The sequence below is a fragment of the Fundulus heteroclitus genome, chromosome 10, assembly GCF_011125445.2.
Source record: "Fundulus heteroclitus isolate FHET01 chromosome 10, MU-UCD_Fhet_4.1, whole genome shotgun sequence".
Taxonomy (NCBI): domain Eukaryota; kingdom Metazoa; phylum Chordata; class Actinopteri; order Cyprinodontiformes; family Fundulidae; genus Fundulus; species Fundulus heteroclitus.
This window is the reverse complement of record NC_046370.1, coordinates 27,460,987-27,481,615: the sequence shown is the minus strand read 5'-3', so window position 1 is coordinate 27,481,615 and position 20,629 is coordinate 27,460,987. Positions and strand designations below refer to the sequence as shown.

General features: G+C 42.6%; 1 protein-coding gene across 3 annotated transcripts in view; it reads right to left on the bottom strand.

Annotated features, from left to right (window-relative positions):
- Positions 1–20,629, bottom strand: part of bahcc1b (BAH domain and coiled-coil containing 1b) — an 80,687-nt gene that overhangs the window by 48,960 nt on the left and 11,098 nt on the right. For 2 of the 3 annotated variants that reach the window (XM_036142427.1, XM_036142429.1), the window contains exons 1-2: positions 19,446–19,673; positions 16,193–16,544 (exon numbers count right to left, since the gene is read on the bottom strand). In XM_036142427.1, the coding sequence (XP_035998320.1) occupies positions 16,193–16,364 (172 nt within the window). In that variant the 5' untranslated portion in view covers positions 16,365–16,544; positions 19,446–19,673. Of the gene's footprint in view, positions 1–16,192; positions 16,545–19,445; positions 19,674–20,629 lie in introns of those variants that run through there. The other variant, XM_036142428.1, reaches the window with a different exon arrangement.

The following is a 20,629-nucleotide window of genomic DNA, read 5'->3' as shown; positions in this document are numbered from 1 at the left end:
CCCACACACCCACCCACCCGCAACAGGGGTAACGACCGTTTTTTTGGGTTACGGAGAGCGGGAACTCACAACAGGAGAGATTCTAAGGAAGCAGGAAGGGTGGGGAGCGGAGAGTTGTCAAAGTAACTTTTTCCATGTGTTAGCAACAAAACAAACGAATTTGGAGGCGATGGTTGTGGCGACGGCGGGGTGTCTCACAAATTCTGCTTTTAATCGTGCACAGACTGACACACACACACATGGAGACGCTAATGAAGAGCATAAGCCTGCTGATATTTAAGGAAAGTGCAGGGTGAAGGTCGATAATGCAATTCTCGTGTGTGTGTGTGTGTGTGTGTGTGTGTGTGTGTGTGTGTGTATGCGAGAGAGAGAGAGAGAGAGAGAGAGAGAGAGAGAGAGAGAGAGAGAGAGAGAGAGAGCAAGGAAGCTTGTTCTAGGAGTTATGGTCCTCATTCAGTTCAACATGCCCGCCATGCCTCTGTGGTCCATTCGGTCTGCAAACACTCACTCACGCACACACACACACACACACACACACACACACACACACACACAGACACACACACACGCACGCAGTGACTGTAATGATTTGAAGCTGCATGTTTTCACTGTTGAATGAAATACACCTGAGGTCAGGAGACCGGGATGAATTGGGTTCAAAAGAAATCACATCACAATGAGCTGAGAGCAGAGTGGAGGCAGGCCAGAGTGAATTTCTCCATGAACCTCAAGAGCAAAACGCAACTGCAGTTAACCACTTAGGAACATTTATAACTTCACCATCACATTCGGCAAAGCAGGCCACATCAGCTTTAAATCCTTACTAAACACGCCTTTTCTGTTGAAATAATATACTGTATGACTCAGCTACCTGTTAACTGTATAACTGATTAGAGTTATGAGTCAAGAGAAAGCACGACAGTGCCTGATGACACACCCAGAGACAGGAAGTGGGATGTAATCGTTCAATATTTCCTTACAGTTGCTCAAGAGCGAGCTGGGAGAATTGACAAAGACTCCTGGATAGGTTTTGAAACGTTTTCAGAAAAGCTGAGGGAATGTCCGGCTGCCTCCGATTTAAGACTGTTTGCTGATCTCTTTAGATTGTATTTTAAACTACATCTTGTACCGGTTTAATATTTTATATCACCACTCAATGCTGCCGAATTTATTGCAGAAGCCTGTTGATGGAGGATGGCAGAGGGGACCGAAATCCTAATCTTACAGAAAAGAGGCGAGTCCGCTTATAAAATAGGTTAAAATAGAGATTGTTTGATGAAGTGGAAATTATTTAGTTTTTTGCTCTGTTTTGATTCATCAAATCTCTAATGATGCAGGAATTCATAAGTTTGATTAGTCCCGAGTTACAAGGAAGTTAAGGCATCCACAAACACATTCAGGTATTCAAAACCTAAAGGTTAAATGAGGTCTCCACAAACCTGCAGAGAATTAAGCTCACTTTAGGGTTGAAGTGTTTTAAGATTTTTGAGTTAATTTTTTTTGGTTGTCATTACTGTGATCCAGACAGCTTTGCTACTCAAAGGCTCAAAGCAGAAGTTCAGGAAGCTGCTCGGTACCAAGAATTTAGCAGACATGTAGAAGGTGACTGTAGTTAAATATTTAGGAGCTAAATTTTCATTATTTCCCAGAAGGTTGAGTTTATGGCAGTGCTACGAGAATCTAAAAAATGGATTTAATAACTCAAGCAGCCATTAATCACTTCAAAGGTTTATGAAAATACAGGGAGAGGCATAAAAAAATTGACTACCACAAGTTAGCAGCTTGGTATTTCAAGGGCAATCAACAACCTAAACACATAGAAAGTTTACAGATGTTAATGTTTAAATTCAGGTAAAAAAAAACTAGTTTTTTTATGCATGTGGTCCCTCACATTTAGATTCAGCTGCTGTCCTCAGGCCATGCGTGCTTGATGAAAGGAACCAAAAACAAACCCAATTTTGGTTATGGTAACCCAACAATTTTCGAAAGAGGTCAGCAGAACTGTGGCTAGTCCAGTTTCTGTATATAACTCAAAAACCTCTATAGGAAAAAGAAACATTGCAAGGCAAGTAGAATTTAGATATCTGCAACCACAAAAAAGTAGCGAGTTAACACTCAAAGACTGTCGACAAGGTTAAAGGCAAAATCTGAATTAATGCAAAACATAGAAAATATTTTGTTTGTGTATTACTTTTCATATTTCTTAGGAACACTCAGAATACATTTAAAAAAAAAAAAAACCTACAGAGTACAAAACTCTTTCTGACTGTTTGCAGTCCAAACAATTTCATCCTTAATAACTTCTATAAATACATTAGAAAGCAAGTATAATTTAGATATAAGATTCCACACAAAAAAAAATGCTAGCTAACAATTAAGGAACAAACTTAAATGCTATCTACAAAATGTGCAATGATTAAATCTGAATTCAGGCCAGAACTAGATTTGGTTTTCCTCATTTTTGATGTAATTTTTTTCTGGTAGCCTACATCAGATTTAGATGCAGCTGCTGTCCTTAGTATGTAGAAGGTAGACAGAAACTTTCAGACACAAAAACGTTTCAGGGTCCTTTTGTAATGGTAGCCCAACAATTTTAGCAAAGGTGCAAAATACCAACTTCCTCTTAGCTCAGACTCCATATGTCAAAATTGAGTTGAAGAAATAAACACATTAATGGTTTGTTGTAGTAATTTGGTAATGACCAAGGACCGCCGACAAACTCCACACATGGAAAAGTTAGATTACATTTACATTAACATCTGATTTTATATAAAGCCAAATATGGTTTGTTGATTTATTGTGTTTTTTTTTTCTGATATCTCAGATTCATATTCGGTTGTTCAGTCTACAGTTGTCAGACAAAAGCTCCCTTAAACAAAAGTCAACACTATTTTTGTTAATGCAGCCTAACTAGCCCCGTAAAGGTGCAACAGAACTTAACTACAGTTTAGTTCAGACTCCTTGTATAACTTATATTACAAGACATACACATTTAAAAACAATTAGAAATAAATACCTAGCATTGCAGCTTGCTAAAAATCGAAGACTTAACAAACTCAACACATGGAGAATTTACAGACATTCAAATCTGCATACACGGAAAGGCTAGGCTTGTTATTTATCTGTTTTCATGTAATTATTTTCAAGATCTCAAATTTATATTCAGTGGCTGCCTCCAGTCTACTTTTGCTAAAAAAAAAAAGCTACTAAAGTCCAAACCAATTTTATGCTGTTTTTGCCCCAAAAAAATGTATAGCAGCAGTCAAGTGCAATATGATTTCAGCTTTATTCAGCTCGAACTTAAATGCTTTATTTATATTTCTGCTAGGGCTGGACGATAATTCAATAACAATATATATCGATCGATAGACGTGTGGCGCAATAGGGAAAAAAAGGGTTGATAAAAGTTCAATATAGAGACAGTTTTCCTTCCTTCCTTTCAGCGTATCATATTAGTTGATGCTACAGTCACTGCTTCTTTTTGACCAATCGTAATCACGGACCCAGGCACGCCGTCACAAAGCGCCGCCCTCTCAAACCACAACACAGAGCACGTGAATATGTCGCATCAAGGAGCGGCGGAGGAAATTATTCCAAAACGGGGTTTTACTAATGAGCTGCAATCTGCGTCTTCCCACGCCACAACCTCGGACCTCAGCCCTGCATCAGCCTCTCAATTGACTATATAGAAATAGAATGGACCCTGAGGAGTAACTACTGTACTATTCCCACCTAAATAGGCTATTCTATTTATTTGGTATATTTATTTTGGTCATTTTACTGGTCACTTTAGTTTATTCTTTGTCAGTATTTAATAACATCACCCAGGTCTCTTAAGTTCACTTATTTTTCTTTAAAAAAAAATCAGTTATGGGTAAAATGTTGGTTAAATAAGGATTTTATTGAGATTTAGTGTTTATGTGTTCTTTATTAAAAGTAAGTCATTTAGCAATATCATAAGAGCCAGGTTTTAAATCTTTTTGATAATTATCAATATCGATCAATATGCATTTTTTTTATCAATAAGCTTTTTTTCTATATCGTCCAGCCCTAATTTCCACATTTTATTTTGGAAAAAAAGGTAAAAACAAAAACAAGACATTTCAATTTAGCAATCAAAAACCATATGGGACTCTCACCAAACTTTCCACAGATTTTCTTCTACAAAAAAAGCGTAACTAGAAGAAATTACAGGCATACAAATTTGAATTTCTGTTCAAGTGAGTCACAGCGTTGTTATTTCTGAGCAATATTTACATGAAAGCAATCTCAGACCTAAATCTGTTTGCTTTTTCCTTAGTGTACAGTTGTTCGACTAAAGCTAAAGGAAACAAAACTGTTGCAGCTATTTTTGCTATTGCAGCCCCAGATTTGCAGCGGCGGTGCAGCACAATCCGGCTTCAGCTTAAGTTAGATTAAAACTCCAGCGGAAACAAACACACCTACACAGCAGAAGCAAAGGAAGAGGGCGGCTGCAGCGGAGGAGACAACATCCTTTAACCAGCAGTCCCAGATTTAACCACTTCCAAGTCACCAAGCATCCATCCCACCGAGGGATCCTGTTGCAAACACTCAATCCTCCCTGCCAATGCTCAAACTGGCCATACAGCTGGATCTGCCAGCCGCCCAGAGACTGTGAGTTTCCCTGCAGGGATCAAATATCCCATTATTATTGCAACGTGCTACTTGCAAGCAATCTACAGTGCCCTCCTCAGAATCACACCGCACAGAGTTATATCTCAGCATCACTGGAAGATGTGTGCGCGTGTGTGTGTGCGCGCGCGTGCGTGCATGCATGTGTGTGTGTTCAACCCCGTCATCATACCGTATCACCCTCCATCATCGTGAGTCGAGGGGTTGTGGTTCCTAGAGAAGCACTTTACTTAAATTAGACCCTCAACGACTCGACGTGCAGGTGTCATTGTGTTTCTGCCCGCTTCGCTGTGTGTGTAGGCCCGTGTCTGCGAGCACATACTGACTGTGTGGGCGTCAGAAAGTGAGTGCGCCTGTGTGTGAGAGAGGGAGAAGAGACTGAACAAGAGAGACGAACGAGATCAGCAGACAGCAAACACGAGCGAGAGGCAGCGAGGGTGGGAAGGGAAGGGAGGGGTGAGGAGTGTGAGAGAAAACAGGTGAGAAATAACCCAGTCTGACCTTATTTCAGCTTCTTTATATTCCCTCATTACTGTAATATTTACACAGGAATGAAAGTTTATCTGAGAGATCAACAGAGAAGAAATGAAAGAAAAAAAAGATGGAGAGGGATAAACAAAGGGAAACCGTGGAGAGACGGAGAGTTGTGGGGTTAAGAAAAAGGTGTGGGAGGTGCACGAGAGGCATGAATGTCATATTAGAGTTGTGACTAATGATTATTTTCCTTCTACTCCTATCGTCTCAATTTAGTCTGCTTATTTATTAGTTTTTATTTAGAACATGCCAGTGAAAAAGATTGCAGAAAAAGCATCAGCTATAAATGTTAACCCCCCCCCCCCAAAACATTTGATGCTTTTAAAAAGCAGAAAATCCTGGAGAATGTATGCATTTATTGTGATGCTTTAAAATGACTGCAAGTAAAAATGTATTCTTGTCTGAAAAAAATACTTTAGCTTCACCTGCAACAAACAAGAAAAAATAAGTCATTAAGAATCGTATGCAAACTAAAGCTGTTGATCCACGTACACAAAAATGATCAATTGATGGCGGCCTTAAAAAAATGCAGTTTTTAAAACAGGAGGGAGTATTTTACTGACTAGTCTGTCAACAATATTCAAGTAACAATTGCCTTCCACAGTCCTTTTTACTCTGTTGGTTAGTTTATATGAAGAGATTTCTAAGGGTAAACAGGCATGTTTCCAGTTATTAGTTCCCTATAGGTTGATGCAAATAAATCCAAATAAAAAGCAAATGTCCTAAAGTTGTGACATGTTTTAACAAATTAAAGACATCCTCTTGATTTAAAGTCATCCTTCAATTCTTAAATCAAAGAGAAATTATTTATTTATTTTTCAAAAATCACAAACTCATAAAGTTTAATAATTATAGGTAACATGCAGGTAATATTGTTTCCTAACTAGTTCATATGAAAAATGGTATAGCAGTTCAAATTTAAAAAATATCCATGTTGTAAGCCCATTATGACATGTGCATCTTTTTTCATTAACCTGCTAAAATCAATGAGATGGAGCAGATCATCGTTTTTTATCCAGCTGCAAACCTTTTCTCCATTTAACAAGCACAGAAAAACGTGTGCATTTTTTTAAACTGTATTTTCTGTGTGTTGGATATGATGTATGATGTTCATGTGTAACAACTTGAAACATCTGAAATATTACCCATTGAAATGATTTAAAACGATTACTTTGAAGCTGTCGGTTGACTTCACTGCCGTTCTCATGTGTCTTGTGCAGAATCCTACAGGGAGGTAGTACGTTTAGATAAGCAGTTTTAATGAATATATCAACTCGGTAACTTAGAGTTTAGAGTTACTAAAGTCTTCTGGTTTAAAAGGTTGTCTGTGCTGCGAGAAAAATGCAGCATTGAAGCTGGCTTTAACGAGTTTAACTAATTAAACTTCCTATGGTGCAGAGAAAGAGTTCAGGAGAGGGTTAGCCATCAAAATGGTTTAGATTTTAATCAAGTATATTCATTTGTAAATTGAATTATTTAAATTAGTTAAATTCTAACTAGTTTTGGTGACAAGTCCTACCTAAACATTTTGATTAGAAATCGCAATGTCGGGTCAGCCAATCAGGGAGAAGGTTTACATAGATTCAGTTATAAATTATCACTGTTTCTGTTTTGTTTGTTTTTTTGGGGGGGGGGGGTGTTGCCTTTATGGCACACCAGTTTGTTTTGTTCTTTTTTGTTGTTGTGTTCACGAAAAAGACAAACCAGATTTGCAAAATTGACAATTGGAATTTAAAAGTTGTCAGTATTCAACTAATTGATCGTAAAAACTAGCTATAATTGTAAAGATTTATCTAACGTTCTTTTATGTGTTCAACACACATAATCTATTTTCAGAAATACCACTGAAATCTACCAAAGTAAAATATGTGCAAATTTTGACACCAGTTTTATTGATTTGATTCTACCAGTTTTTTTTTTCCCCGTGTGCCGTGTTTGACTTGAAAAATGACAGCGTTGACATAAGCGAGGAAAGGCGATAAAAATGCACAAAACACTAATGATGAAGCAGGGACACGTTGCATACGGGCGGGATGGAGCGCGCTCTTGCGAAAAAGCCTTAAGAAAATAGTACACGCTCTCACACAAACGAGGTGCCTGCATTATGCATGCACACATGCATTCCAAATCTCACCAAAACACACATCAAAAACGGGCAGAACAGACAGTAGGTGGTTATTAAAAAGACACGACAGAAAAACAGAGAGGAGAAGACGAGACACTTTACCAGCAATCAAAGATGCAGAGTAAGAAGCCACAAAGGGAGGAGGTGGAGGTAGAGGGAGAGAGTCAGCTTCTAATCAGCCTGGATCCAAAATTTAGACAGGCACACACTGAGGCACGAGCAGTCCCAGTAGGATTAGGACCTCAGTTCTGCGTGTGTGTGTGTGTGTGTGTGTGTGTGTGTGTGTGTGTGTGTGTGTGTGTGTGTGTGTGTGTGTGTGTGTGTGTGTCCCATGAGACTGATTAGCCATGAATGACTGATGACGGATCTTTTTTTCTAGCTCTCTCCCTTGCTCTCGTTTCTTGTTTCTCTTCTCACAACCCTCAGCACGGGCAAGAGGGTTCGCTCTCTCTCTCTCACACACACACACACACACACACACACACACACACACACACACACACACACACACACACACACACATCCTTGTTTTAAATACTTACCGAGGACCATGCCTTGACTTCATTTTCAACCCTTTCTATGGCCTAACCTAAACCTTCACGAGTATAAACCAGACCCCAACCTAAAGTCCTAAACCTAACCCCAATCCCAAAAAAGGTCCCCACTTTAAAAGTACAATGCGCAAAAATCGTTCTCACTCAGCTGCAAGTACAACACACACACACACAGAGTCAAAAACACACAGCTGCACACAACTCCATGTATATTCAACAAAGGTTCCTGAATATACTTAATGCTTTCGTGTGAGTCACTGTGTAACGATCCATGCTGTTCCACGCAGCTGCTTCTCTCTTTTGCTTTACTCCCTCACACTCGCACACGCAGAAACACACACCGGTATGTACCTATTTCCCATTTAGAGCACATTAGCTGTCTTTCACACCAATCCAAGCCTCCGCAGCGGCGGCGTGGCTCCTGAAAAGCGAAGAGCGCTGCATTCAGTGGGCCGTTCGACAACTCCACATCCTTTAACCTCACCTCCAGATGAACCTGAAGCACCCCCCAACCCCCCCACCTCCATCCATCCATCTAAAACGCCTGACAGCAAAACAAACTGGACATAGACTGGCCTGAATGAAGCCCATTACAATGTGAATGAGCCAAACAGGGTTGAAATGAATGGAATGGAGAAGTAAGAAGAAGAAAAAAAAAAAACACGGCAGATGAGAACGAAGGCCTAGACTGAGTCAAGCAGGTCGGCTCTAGTGGGGAGGATGAGTCAGGCGTAAACGTGACCCGGTGGTGGATTTACAAAAAAAGTGCCGGTCCCGGCTCAGGTAATGGTTGTGGTAAAGGGTTATAGTGGTTGCAGCCATCTTGGCCCCTCTGAACAGGAGGAAAGCCACAAAAAAACGAGTAATTACAGCACTTCCATTTCAGGCGTCTTGTAAGGTTTTCTTCATGCACTCATATCTGCAGCTGCCTGCAAAAAGTATTCACGCACCTTTAGGTTTTTCACATTTTGTGACCTTGCATCCAGAACCGTTCATGTATTTTACTGAGATTCGATGTGACAGAGCAGTACAAAATACTGAATGAAAACGCTACACGGGTTTTTGACATTTCTGTGCCGTGTATTTGTACTCCGCCCTCTAAGTCAAGTCTTTATACGACCACCTTTTGGTGCTGCAGGCTCTTTGCATTCTCTCTCTACCGGTTTCAAACGTTTAGAGCGTACAGGTTTTGCCCATTTTTCAAAGCAAATTATCTCAAGTCCAGTCAGGTTGGGCGAAGAGCATCCGTGAAGCTAATTTTGAAGACCTGCCACAGACTCTCAAGCTGTTTGTGAAAACGGGTTCTCTCCAGGATTGCCCAGTACTGAGCTCCATCCATCTTCCCGTTGACTCTGACCAGGTCGCTTACACCTGCTGAAATCCCCAAAGCATGATGCTGCAGCTGCTATATTTCAGGACATGTTGAGTTCAAGGTGATGTCCTCCCTTCTCCCTCAAGTTTGATGTGTCTCCTACTTAAAGCAAACTTTAAATGAGACCTCTTATTTCTTTCCTCCCATGATGCCTTTCTGCTTTATACTTCTCTAAACTTTCCTATCAACAAATCCTTCTCTCTGGGCCAAGGATCTCTTCTGCTCATTCAGAGTTAACATGCGCCTCTTTGTTACTGATAAGATCATTGCTCTCCTCCAATGGCCTGACAGTTAAAGTGGATGTCCAGGATTTGGAGAGTTGCACCATAATTCAATTCAATTCAATTCAATTTTATTTATATAGCGCCAAATCATGAAACATGTCATCTCAAGGCACTTTACAAAGTCAAGTTCAATCATATTATACAGATTGGGTCAGATTATACAGATTGGTCAAAAATGTCCTATATAAGGAAACCAGTTGATTGCATCAAAGTCCCGACAAGCAGCATTCGCTCCTGGAGAACCGTAGAGCCACAGGGAGAGTCGTCTGCATTGTACATGGCTTTGCTGCAATCCCTCATACTGAGCAAGCATGAAGCGACAGTGGGAAGAAAAACCACCCATTAACGGGAAGGAAAACCTCCGGCAGAACCGGGCTCAGTAGACTTTCTAATTGTAGATGATGGGTTGAACTGCGCTTGGAAATTGTTTTAGAACCTAGTGCTGCTTTAAACTCCTCCACAACTTTCTGACCTATTCTCACCCCCGCCACCCCACCCCAGGTACAAATCTTCCTTCCCTTTCATGATCACGCCATCCTTTGAGTTGGTATATTGTATCAAATCCAAATGAAATACATAGAATGACATAATTGTGACACAATGAGACCATTTTAATGGAATATACCTTGCAAGGTCCCATAGTCCTTAATGAATGCTTGCAGCACCTCTTCCAACGCGGAGCAAGAAGCTGTTTTAGCCTTGTGTTTAAAACGTCATTTTTCCTCAGATTGCGCTGACTTCAAAAAAGGTGCCTCTCTGAGCTCTCACTCCCTGTTGCCAAATCCTCCAAACGTTTCTGATTTAGCGAGTTGGCCGCGGGCCGAGCTGCACCGGGACGGGTCCGTTAACAACCGGCTGTGTGGTGGGGGGGTTGGGGGGGAGAAGAAGAAGGGAGAAACAAACAAGGCAATGTGGATGAGGGGGAGGAAGCAGACAGAAACTGAGACAGAAACAAGAGAAGTGCTGAGAGATGCAGGCCTGCTAACAGCACAAGGAAGGAGAAGGGTTGCTCAGGGAGGCGGGAGATGGATATAAGAGGTGTAGGGATCGATTGAAAAGGGAGAAGAGAGCAGAGGCAAGCAGGGAGGAACATTGCTCTGAGGAGAAGGAGGAGGAGGAGGAGGAGGAGGAGGGCTGGAGCACCACTCGAAGAGCTGAGAGGAGCGAATGCCCTGGTGAAGGGGAAGTGAAAGAGGGAAGCAGAAGGGGGAGGAGCAAGGGAGAAAGTCTGGCCAGAAAGGGAAAGAAGAACAGGGAGGAGGAGGAGGAAAAAGAAGAAGAAGACCGAGAGGGAGTGAAGCGACCACATGGACACAGGAAGTCTGGCGCTTTCCACTTACATGCCAAGTCATCAGATGGCGGTGTGTGTTCACACCCCAGAGATGTCGCAACCAAACGCGCCCCACTCCCTTCAAATCACTGCTACCAACAATAAGCAGCTGTTCTCGACTCGGATGAGAGCTGGAGATGAAACAAAAGTCTTTCTGTCACCGAGGCACATGCACTTCGGACCAAACTAAGCGCCAATCCCGAACTCCACCATCGACGCGACTTCTCCGTGATATGTCACACTTTTGCTTTATCTCCGCAGTGATACAAGGCGAGGAAGGCGAGTTTATTTATGTAGCACTTTACAGTAACAAGACGATTCAAAGTGCTGAACGGCTCTCAGGCAGCTCCGGTCCAGTCTCATCCACATCCCTGAGGTTAGTTGGACCAGTTGCACAAAACGCTCAAGAAGATTTTTAAATGACACGCCACAGTTTGCTTGAAATATGAAAGTTAATACATGGTGTGTAATTTCTTAATTTCACCGGCACTATTTCCAGACTAAATGTTTTTATGGGTCAACAAATTTCTAACGGCTCACTTATAGCAATTTTTTGTACAAAACCTATACCTACTACATTTAATAATTGTTCTCAAATGATACATTTTTGTCACGCTCCTCCTTATGGATCAACATTGCGAGTATGTCAAGCTGATATTCGCTGGGTTTTTCGTTGGGCTCTGGTAGCAAGTCGGCAGTCAGCTGCTTTACAGATATGCTGCTGATCATGATCAGGAACATTTTCCCGCAGCCAAATTTAGAAGATTCAAAAATCTAGCGGTGCAGCGGAGCAGGTGAGGGAGGGGCAGTAATATGTTCCCCTTCTCAAGACTGCCGAAGAAAACACCAGTCACCCCGGCACTTTCTCTGCTATCTCATTAAAGGGACTTTAAACTACAGGAACTGTAGAGACTAGGGCTGTATGGGAGTAAGAAACGCTCCACTGCCATATTTTTTAATGTTGGACCATCCACTGTGATTAACCCACATTTTCCTCCCTTTTCTTTATCTTTTGCATCACAACCTTGTCCCCACAAACCTCAGCGCCTCTTCAAATCGAGTTCAGTTAAAGTTAATTAAATCGGCCAAATATTATACTGGATTGGAAAATAACGGCACTTAAAAAAAAATATTACCCTACCAAATCTTGCATCAAGCAGCTCAGTGCAATTGTCAGGCGTGATATATTAATTTAAAATCGAAAAAAAAAAAACAGTTCTATGATGCATAAAATAAAATATTTTTATAGCCATTGTCTTCCATAATTCCCCACCCATGGCTCAGTCCAGTAGAACATGTTGCAGTATTGATTAAATATGGGTCAGAATCCATTTCTTCCCCATTTTGAATTAAACCGAGTTGACAGTTTACACTCTTCTCCCTCCAGCCTCTTGGCTCGGCGGGCCGCATCCCTCACCAGCTGTCTCCTCCAAGCGGGGGGTCGTCTGGCACACTGCACCCGAGAAGTGCCCCCTTGTACCCGGGGTAGAATGGGAAAAGGGGCTGGGGGGGGGGGGGGGGGGGGGGCAGTTATCCACTACTGACTCAGCTTTCTGTGTCCCAAAAACACAAGAACACACACACACACACACACACACACACACACTTTCTTGCTTTCTCTTACTCAGACTCTTAAGAGGCAGAAGAGACGTTGGTCCTGGGAGTCGGGAAAGACAGCTAGTGGGTGCTGTCAGGCAGTGGTAATCTGACTGGATTACCAACCAGGTGGAAAGATTCACCCCGTCTACTTCTTCCCACCCACTTGCAACCCCCTCCCACTTTTTCATTTTAGCATTGCTCATACATCTCATCGCTTTTCGTTTCCACCTTTACCAGGCCTAACACAGTGACATGCGCTCACGCAGACGCCATAACCACGTCTGCATTAACCAGCCGGCTTGATATCCCAAATTCCACACACTAAAACACTGAACAGGTACAGGAGTGCAAAGGGGTGTGTCACGGAGGCCGGCGTTACGATCAAAGCCGATAAACTTTCCAGGAGCCCGCAAGGTTTTTCCCCGGGCATGATCCTGTTGAACGGACAGGGTTCACGTGAAGCCAGAACGCAGATATTAGACGCAGGATCTGGAGATTGGTGAGCAAGACTGAACATGAAGGGAGTCAGAGCCAGAGAGGCTAGAACGAGTCCGCTGAGAGATTATCTGCTCCAACAAAACACGGGGAATTGAAAATTGGAACCCTTCAGAGTTGTGAATGAGTGTTTGTGCGGGATGACACTAATGTAAACTCTAGTACGAGGCCACACAAAAATGCATGCTCCGTCGCTCACACACACACACACACACACACACACAACCGTGTAAACAAAAACCGTCTGCTGTCTGGGAAGTAACACACCTGTTAAATGACAAGCACTGCCACTCCCTCCACAATACTGCACACCTGCGCTACTTCAGGCTAAACCTAACCCTAATCTCATACACACACACACAAACACACTCACGGTAAGACAACTGCTGCCAGGGGCTAAGATCACAGAAGAGGGAAGAAAACGAGAAAAGGGGAGAAGTGAATAAAAACCAACATGATGGAAATGGGAGGAAAAGGCGAGCCAGACAGACGGACGGACAGACACAAAGACTTTCCCAGAGCTCCTATCAGTAATCTGAACGCCTGTGTAATATCATTGTGGGGCTGAGTCTTATGGCGCTGCTATGCGTCTGTCATTCCACCACTTTGTCAAGAGAAACCATATTCAAGCAGACACCATGCTGATCTAAATGAGAGGCTTCAGCAAATTGATGGATTGCAGGTTCTCTGTGATGTGAAAAAAAAAAAACGGCAGAATGGGGGAGTCCTTTTTTTTTCTTTTATTATTTTTTTTCTTTGAATTTCTGTAAGTGATACAGCGAGTCTGGTGAGACTGTAAAAAGTGTGTGCACGTGCGTAAATGTGTCTTAACAAAAATCTGAAACAGCCCCCCCCCCCCACTCCCCTCCCCCTGCTGTTCCATGCCCAACTCTACATCATATCTACCCCCTGTGAAGAAGCCTAGGGCCAGGCATACAGCTCCCTGAATCTCTAAGGGGGGCAAGGACAAAGGTAACCCCCACCCCACCCCATCCTAACCTCAAACCAAACACACACATACACGTACCCAACCCCCCACCCCTAAACAACAATCCTCCATGCCCATCATGTCAGTCAAAACCCCATAAGGGACATGCATGGAGAGTCTGAATATGTGGAATCTCAATACAGTGTCATGCACCTTGAGACGCAGTGAGAGGCCCTCTTGAATATATTTCAATAGCATTATCACCCTAAATTACAATGCCTACCCCCCACCACCTTTTAACAGTGCCGAATCATTTTTAAAATGGACTGTAATGCATGCCATGCCAGCAAGCAACAATATCACTCAAATTGGCATTTCAATTGTTTTGCGAGAAATCAGTGTTAATGATTGGTCTAAGAATGACATGAGTGTTTCTTTTCTTTAACAAAAGAAAGTGTAGTAAAATTTGAAAACATAAAAAATAGGCTACCAAATAGCTTATCCTGTATATATTTAAAATGAATTATTCAGATGATCTGAATAAGAAAGCATGCAATCCTAGCAAAAGTTAGGATTTTTATCTTGACTGCTAAAACCGGCATACTTTAGATGTATTCCACATTACACAGATTGACAGTTAAAAACAAGACATATCTATGGTGCTATATAGCACTGTAACATGATATCTGAGGCCTATATGGTCACAGTCATACTAAGAGGAATTTACTAAATTTGTCATATATATATATATATATATATATATATATATATATATATATATATATATATATATATATATATATATATATATATATATATATATATATATGGTGAAAAAACTACATAATTACAAACTGCTTTATTTAACAAATGCTCAGGATTATATATATATATATATATATATATATATATATATATATATATATATATATATAATTTTTTTTACAATTATTATTATAATTATTATTTGTGTGTGTGTGTGTGTGTGTGTGTGTGTGTGTAGCTGCTGCATATGTTACACCAATACAAAATTATCTAGAATGATATATATATATATATATATATATATAAAAAAGCTTCATGCTTATTTAAATGTGAGTCACTTATTCAAGCGCCACTTCAAAAGATAAGTCATTTTGAGAGACTGTAAGACAATGATCCAATTTCTATATAGATCAATTATACTGTATAAAGAGAACGGTTTCACAGACTAAACCAAAAATGTGTCGTGATAGACAAAATAATGGCTAAATTACGTCATAACAGTCTGTGATGACGACGGCTGCTGTTGTGGAGGACAGAATAAGACAATAAGTGGAGGCAGGAGATGTTTGGATCGTATACACCAGACAGACAACACCAGTGTCTCTTAAGGAACCAGATCCAGGAGAAAATAACAATTAATAGGTTTTTGTCCTGTTTCTCCTACAAGATTCCACCTCCCCAGTCACCACGACATGCTCCTATATGCAATTACAGTTCCAAAAATTTACCATATAATTCTTTCTTCCTTTCTTTACCTCTACACCCCCACACACACACACACACACACACACACACACACACACACACACACACCCCCCCCACACACACACACACACACACACACACACACCGCTAAAGACAGACAGGATACCAAAGCTACTTGTTAAATCTAATGCATGCACTGCCAACCCATTCGCACCCCATCACGTCCCCGCTCAACATAGAAACCGGATTTTCTAGTATTACTCCTCTTTACTCTGCACCACTACAACACCCCCTTACCCCCATGGCTGGAAGCAGTAGCCTACACACTAGCATGTGATCAGAACCTTCACCTCATAACGTCAGCATCCCAAAAACTGCTTTTAAAATCAAATCATTGTTCAATAGAAAATACGTGAATAAATAAAATCCAAATTGAGTTAATTTTTGTCACCTTTTGTAACCAATTGACGAGGTCCTATAAATCCCCACGACAAGATTGCGCCACTGTTTATTCATCTCCTTTTGAAAGAAACCAAATCAATCTGGATTTTTTTTTAAATATTCACGAGAGGCTGATGTAAATAATAAATAAAATAAAAAACCACCTGGCAAAGCTTTAACTTGGTGTCATTAAAAAAACAGACTTTCTGCCGTTATTTCAGAGCTTCGGCAGAGAAACAGCGTCTCATTCACTCCGTTTCATTCCCAAACAAAAGCGCAGATTTCCATTCTAAATTCCAGTTAATACATTTTACTTTTAAGTGAGTATTAAATAGGCTACGTGCTTCTGAAACACACACCATTGAGAAAACGATGGGTTCAAACATGCACATAAGAGACACACCAACCTGAGTGCGGACCCATGGGTAGGTGGGATGAGTAGTACTTCCCGGGCTGGAAGTGCGCCGGGTGCTGCACGGAGCCGTGGCCGCCCGTCGCCATCCGAGACGCGGCGCTGTGCACCAGAGCGCTCCGTTCCGTCAGGAGGTGGTGCGGCGGGGCGAAATCGCGGCTTTCCATTCCGGCGAGAAGCGTTAAATCCCCACAAAATCCAAAGCGAAAAAAATCCAGAGGCACTGAAGGTTTCAGGCACCCAGATCCCAAAAAAAGATTTAACGTAATAATCCCTTTTTATGAACTTCGCTCTCCCCTCGCTGCTCGGAGCGCAGTGCGCGGCAGATACGGAGTCCCCGTCATGTCCTGCGGAAAGAGCGAGTATAGGAGACAAGTCAGAGCCAAGCGGTGAGGATTCTCTGAAGAGAAGGCTGGGAGACAGCCGCTGGTAAACTTTAGACAGACGAGCATTATTCATGAAAAAAATAAGCTTTTAAATGTTCACAAAACACCTAAAAACACCCGCCTTATAATATAATCTGGCTCTATCTTTACAATGATTGTGCCGTCAAGGTAAGCAGCGTGCATGAAAGCAGTACACTGCCCAACATGCACAAAAAGACGCGCGCGCGCACGTATACACACACACACACACACACACACACACACACACACACACACACACACACACACAGCTATTCTTCCCCTCACATGAGAGAACACAAAGCAAATAAACGCACAGACAGGAGCGCAAAGAATGGAAAGGAGCGAAAACAGCAGGTAAACAACTAATTCACATACAACAGCAGCACAGCAGTCCGGTTTGGGTTCATCAAGCCTTTTTGTTTATTAGGTGGATTGAAAATGTTTGGTCCAGACTCTACAAGGACTGGTCAGAATCTTGCGCAAAAAAAAAAAAAAAACCTCAGTAAAAAGCGTATGTTATTGCGTGTGCACGCTTCAAGCGTTATTGCTCTCAGAATTGCGATTATTTATGTAAACTGAGTTGGCTGCATTTTTTTTGATTGATTCTGGTGATATTAACTTCTGTCAAGTTAAAGAACGATATGGCTGATTTTTTTTATGCAGCTCAGAAGGAAACGCAACAGAAATCCAACTTGAGCACAGTGGGGGAAAAAAAGAATATTTGTGTGCCCTTGAATCAAATCAGCACAATGGCCAAAGAAAATCCACACATTTCTGCTATGTTTACGGCTGATCTGTACTCACAAACGCAAGTCATTCACCTTTGCGCTCCGGTGCGAATAGACGCAGCAATAAGAACTAAAACAGGGTATCTGGACGCTGTATCCCTCATATAGCCCCGCTCCTTTGCCTACCCGGGGCTCTCTGAGATGTGCACGCAAAAAAGGGAAATGTGCGTCCCCAAGCAGCGCACCTCCATCTATCAGCTTTTCCAAATGCGAGGCACGTCCATCTAGTACTTTGTGGATGCTGATCGCACCTCCACCTCCCAGGAACCGACGATAAAGGGGGACAAAGAAAATATCAAATGCTCTGGCGGACCAAGGGGGGGGTTTATGAAGTTCCACGAGCTCCCGGCTCACACATCAACAACTTTTTCGTACCAATTTATTTATGTATTTATTTGAATTGGAAAATTTGTCTACAGCACATCGGATCTAACAGATCCAGTTTTCATGCGTGTACGCGCTCTGTGCGCAAAACACTCAACGTATCTTTATTTATAAAGATATTTCCAGGCGCTTTTTCTCGAACTCAGAGCGCATTTGAATTATTAAATTTCCTTTTTGTTTGAGAGCCTGGCGTTATCTCTGCGGTGCGTTTCTGGTCGGCAGCGCTGGGAGAAATAAAAGGGTAAAAAAAAAACTGTGGTGGTGGTATGGGGGGGGGGGCAAATGGGCTGCTCTCTCCTCTTTCTCCTGGGCCCTAAGGCTGTGAGAAACAATGGCCCTTCTCCGTGGGGGGATCAATCACACAGCACTCTCCTCTCTGACGTTTGTCTATAGGTTTTTTACATTTTGGGCCCATAAACACACGTCTCGGGGTGTTTACATTCCACGTCGACGGAGAAGCCATTCGGGCCCCCGCGTTCAACAGCAATCTTCGAGTCTGAATCCACGCAAACAGAAACGGTGCACGTAGCATAAAAAAAACAGATCGTTTTGGAGCTGTTGCGGTGCGCACTTGGTGTCGGCCAACGTGGAAGAGACCCAGACTTGTTTCCATCCAAGCAAAGAGTCCTCTCTCAGACACGCACACACAAAGGGACAGAGAAGAGGTCAAACTATCGTCAGACTAAACTAACCCACCGCTGGTCAAGGCGGCATTACGTGAACTTTGCACAAAAGCCAGAAAATCTGCAAAGAATTGCGCTTGACAGATCTCGTGCAACTGCGGGTTGGAGCAAGAAAAAAATATATAGCGCCTTTTGTACTCTTTTTCTAGTTGAAATATATTAAATTGTGAATACCTTGACCTTTGCGCAACAAATAAAACTAAATAGATGTAAAATATATATCTAAATTTAATCAGTCGGGTTCTGGGGCCAGTCCGTCGTCTATATTGATAAAATAAATTAAAATCGCAAAGCAGAACTGACGCACAGGACGCAAAGAAATAAATAAAAATAAAACAAACAAACAAGCGGCCAGCCCGGAGCAGGGGGAAGCGAACCAGGGCTGCAGCCGAAGACAGCTCCGGCGTCTTCCCCAGCGCTTAGCCGAGGGAGCGCCGCAGTCTGCACCCACACACACACACTCACACACACACAACAGGAAACTACAGGAAAACACGGAATTGACATTTTAAAATCAAGCTGCTCAGGCGCGGTCTGCAATTAATGATTTAAAGAAACGGCAGGTAACGTGTGCTTTGAGGAGAGATCACAACAAAAAGTGACACACACACACACACACACACACACACACACACACACACACACACACACAGAGAACTAAGCGCATGCTGCTACTGCTGCTGGACACTGGTTAGGAGATGGTGGAAATATACGACACGAGCGCTTGAAAATACTTCAATATGATGTTTGAATGTACCGGAATAAAGGCTGTCTCTAGAGTTTTTTTTATCCTGATTCCTCATACCAACCCGAGTCTTCTGCTTTACTGTAAAAGGCGCCCCCCCCCACCCCAACCCACCTTTGCAACGATCAAACCTAATTTAAAAAAGTGCTAAATTAAGACAACCCATTCAGTCGAAGAACTCAACTAAAAGCGATATTCGCCCTATATGCAACGACAAGCCCTGAAATAATTTGCCACTTACTGATGAGTTGGATCCGTTACACAACGATGAGGGCAAAAATGAAAGCAAAAAAAAAAAAAAAAAAAGTAGAAAAATAGTCAAGTGAAAATCCCCGAGTCGCACAGATGAAACATGTGGGATTGATTACATCCTAACGCTGCTGCTGCAGACTGCGCCGTGTGTGCGCTCAGCTGAGGTATGGGAGAGACGCATCATAGAAGTTCAGGCTTGTAGTGAATCGGGGCTCGTTCATGCAGCCGGAGACTCAGACACGCCGGGAGGAGGAGGGGGAGGAGGAGGAGGAGGAGAGGAGGAGGGGGAGAAGGAGGGGAGGACGGGGAGGAGGAGGAGGTTGAAGGGGTGTGTGCGCGGGGAGGAGTGGACGCGTAGGCCTATTGGTTTGAGAACGACAATGTGAAAGCGTGCCCGTGAGGCGCTCCCCCACCGCCCCCGCAGCCCTTTACGCACACACACACACACACACACGCACGCACACACACACACACACACACACACACACACACACACACACACACACACACAAGGAACCACCACTACCACCACCACCCTCCCTTATGACGGTAAACACAAGCTGCTATTGGCTGCGCCCCGGAGCCAATGAGGGAGCGGTCGGAGCCGCGGAGAGAAACGGCGGGCGTTTGATTTGCAACCCTCGGCGCGCTGCGTGCTGGAGCAAATGCGAGGAGACAGGCGGCACAGTTCGGAGCTGCTTCTGCAGAGAGAGAGAGCAGAGGAGGAGAGAAGGCGAGGGGAGCTGGCTGGCTGGCGTCGCCTGCAAAACAGCATCCAGCTTTTATTCCGTGTGATCTCGCTGCAGCTGAGTTCAAAATGTGTTCCGATTGGTCCGGATCGTTATTTTTTTGCTGCGTGTCAGCGGTGATGTGATAGATTTATTTTACTGATGCTCCTTTAGGGAAATCCACTTTTACATTTTATTCGGCCCGCTTGCACGTGTTTTTTTTCCCCTCCTGATTATTAAGCGCTACGTGCTGCTTTGGTGCTTTGCTGTGCACCGTTAAAAGGAAATTTCTAGCATACTACACATGGGTCATTAAAATTGTTAATTTTAATCTCGCATATTCATAATTGTGTGTGGATAATGTCAACATATATAATTCTCACAATAACATTTTGTACACATTACACCACGCGTGCAATGCTTTTACTTTTGCTATTCCTATTTT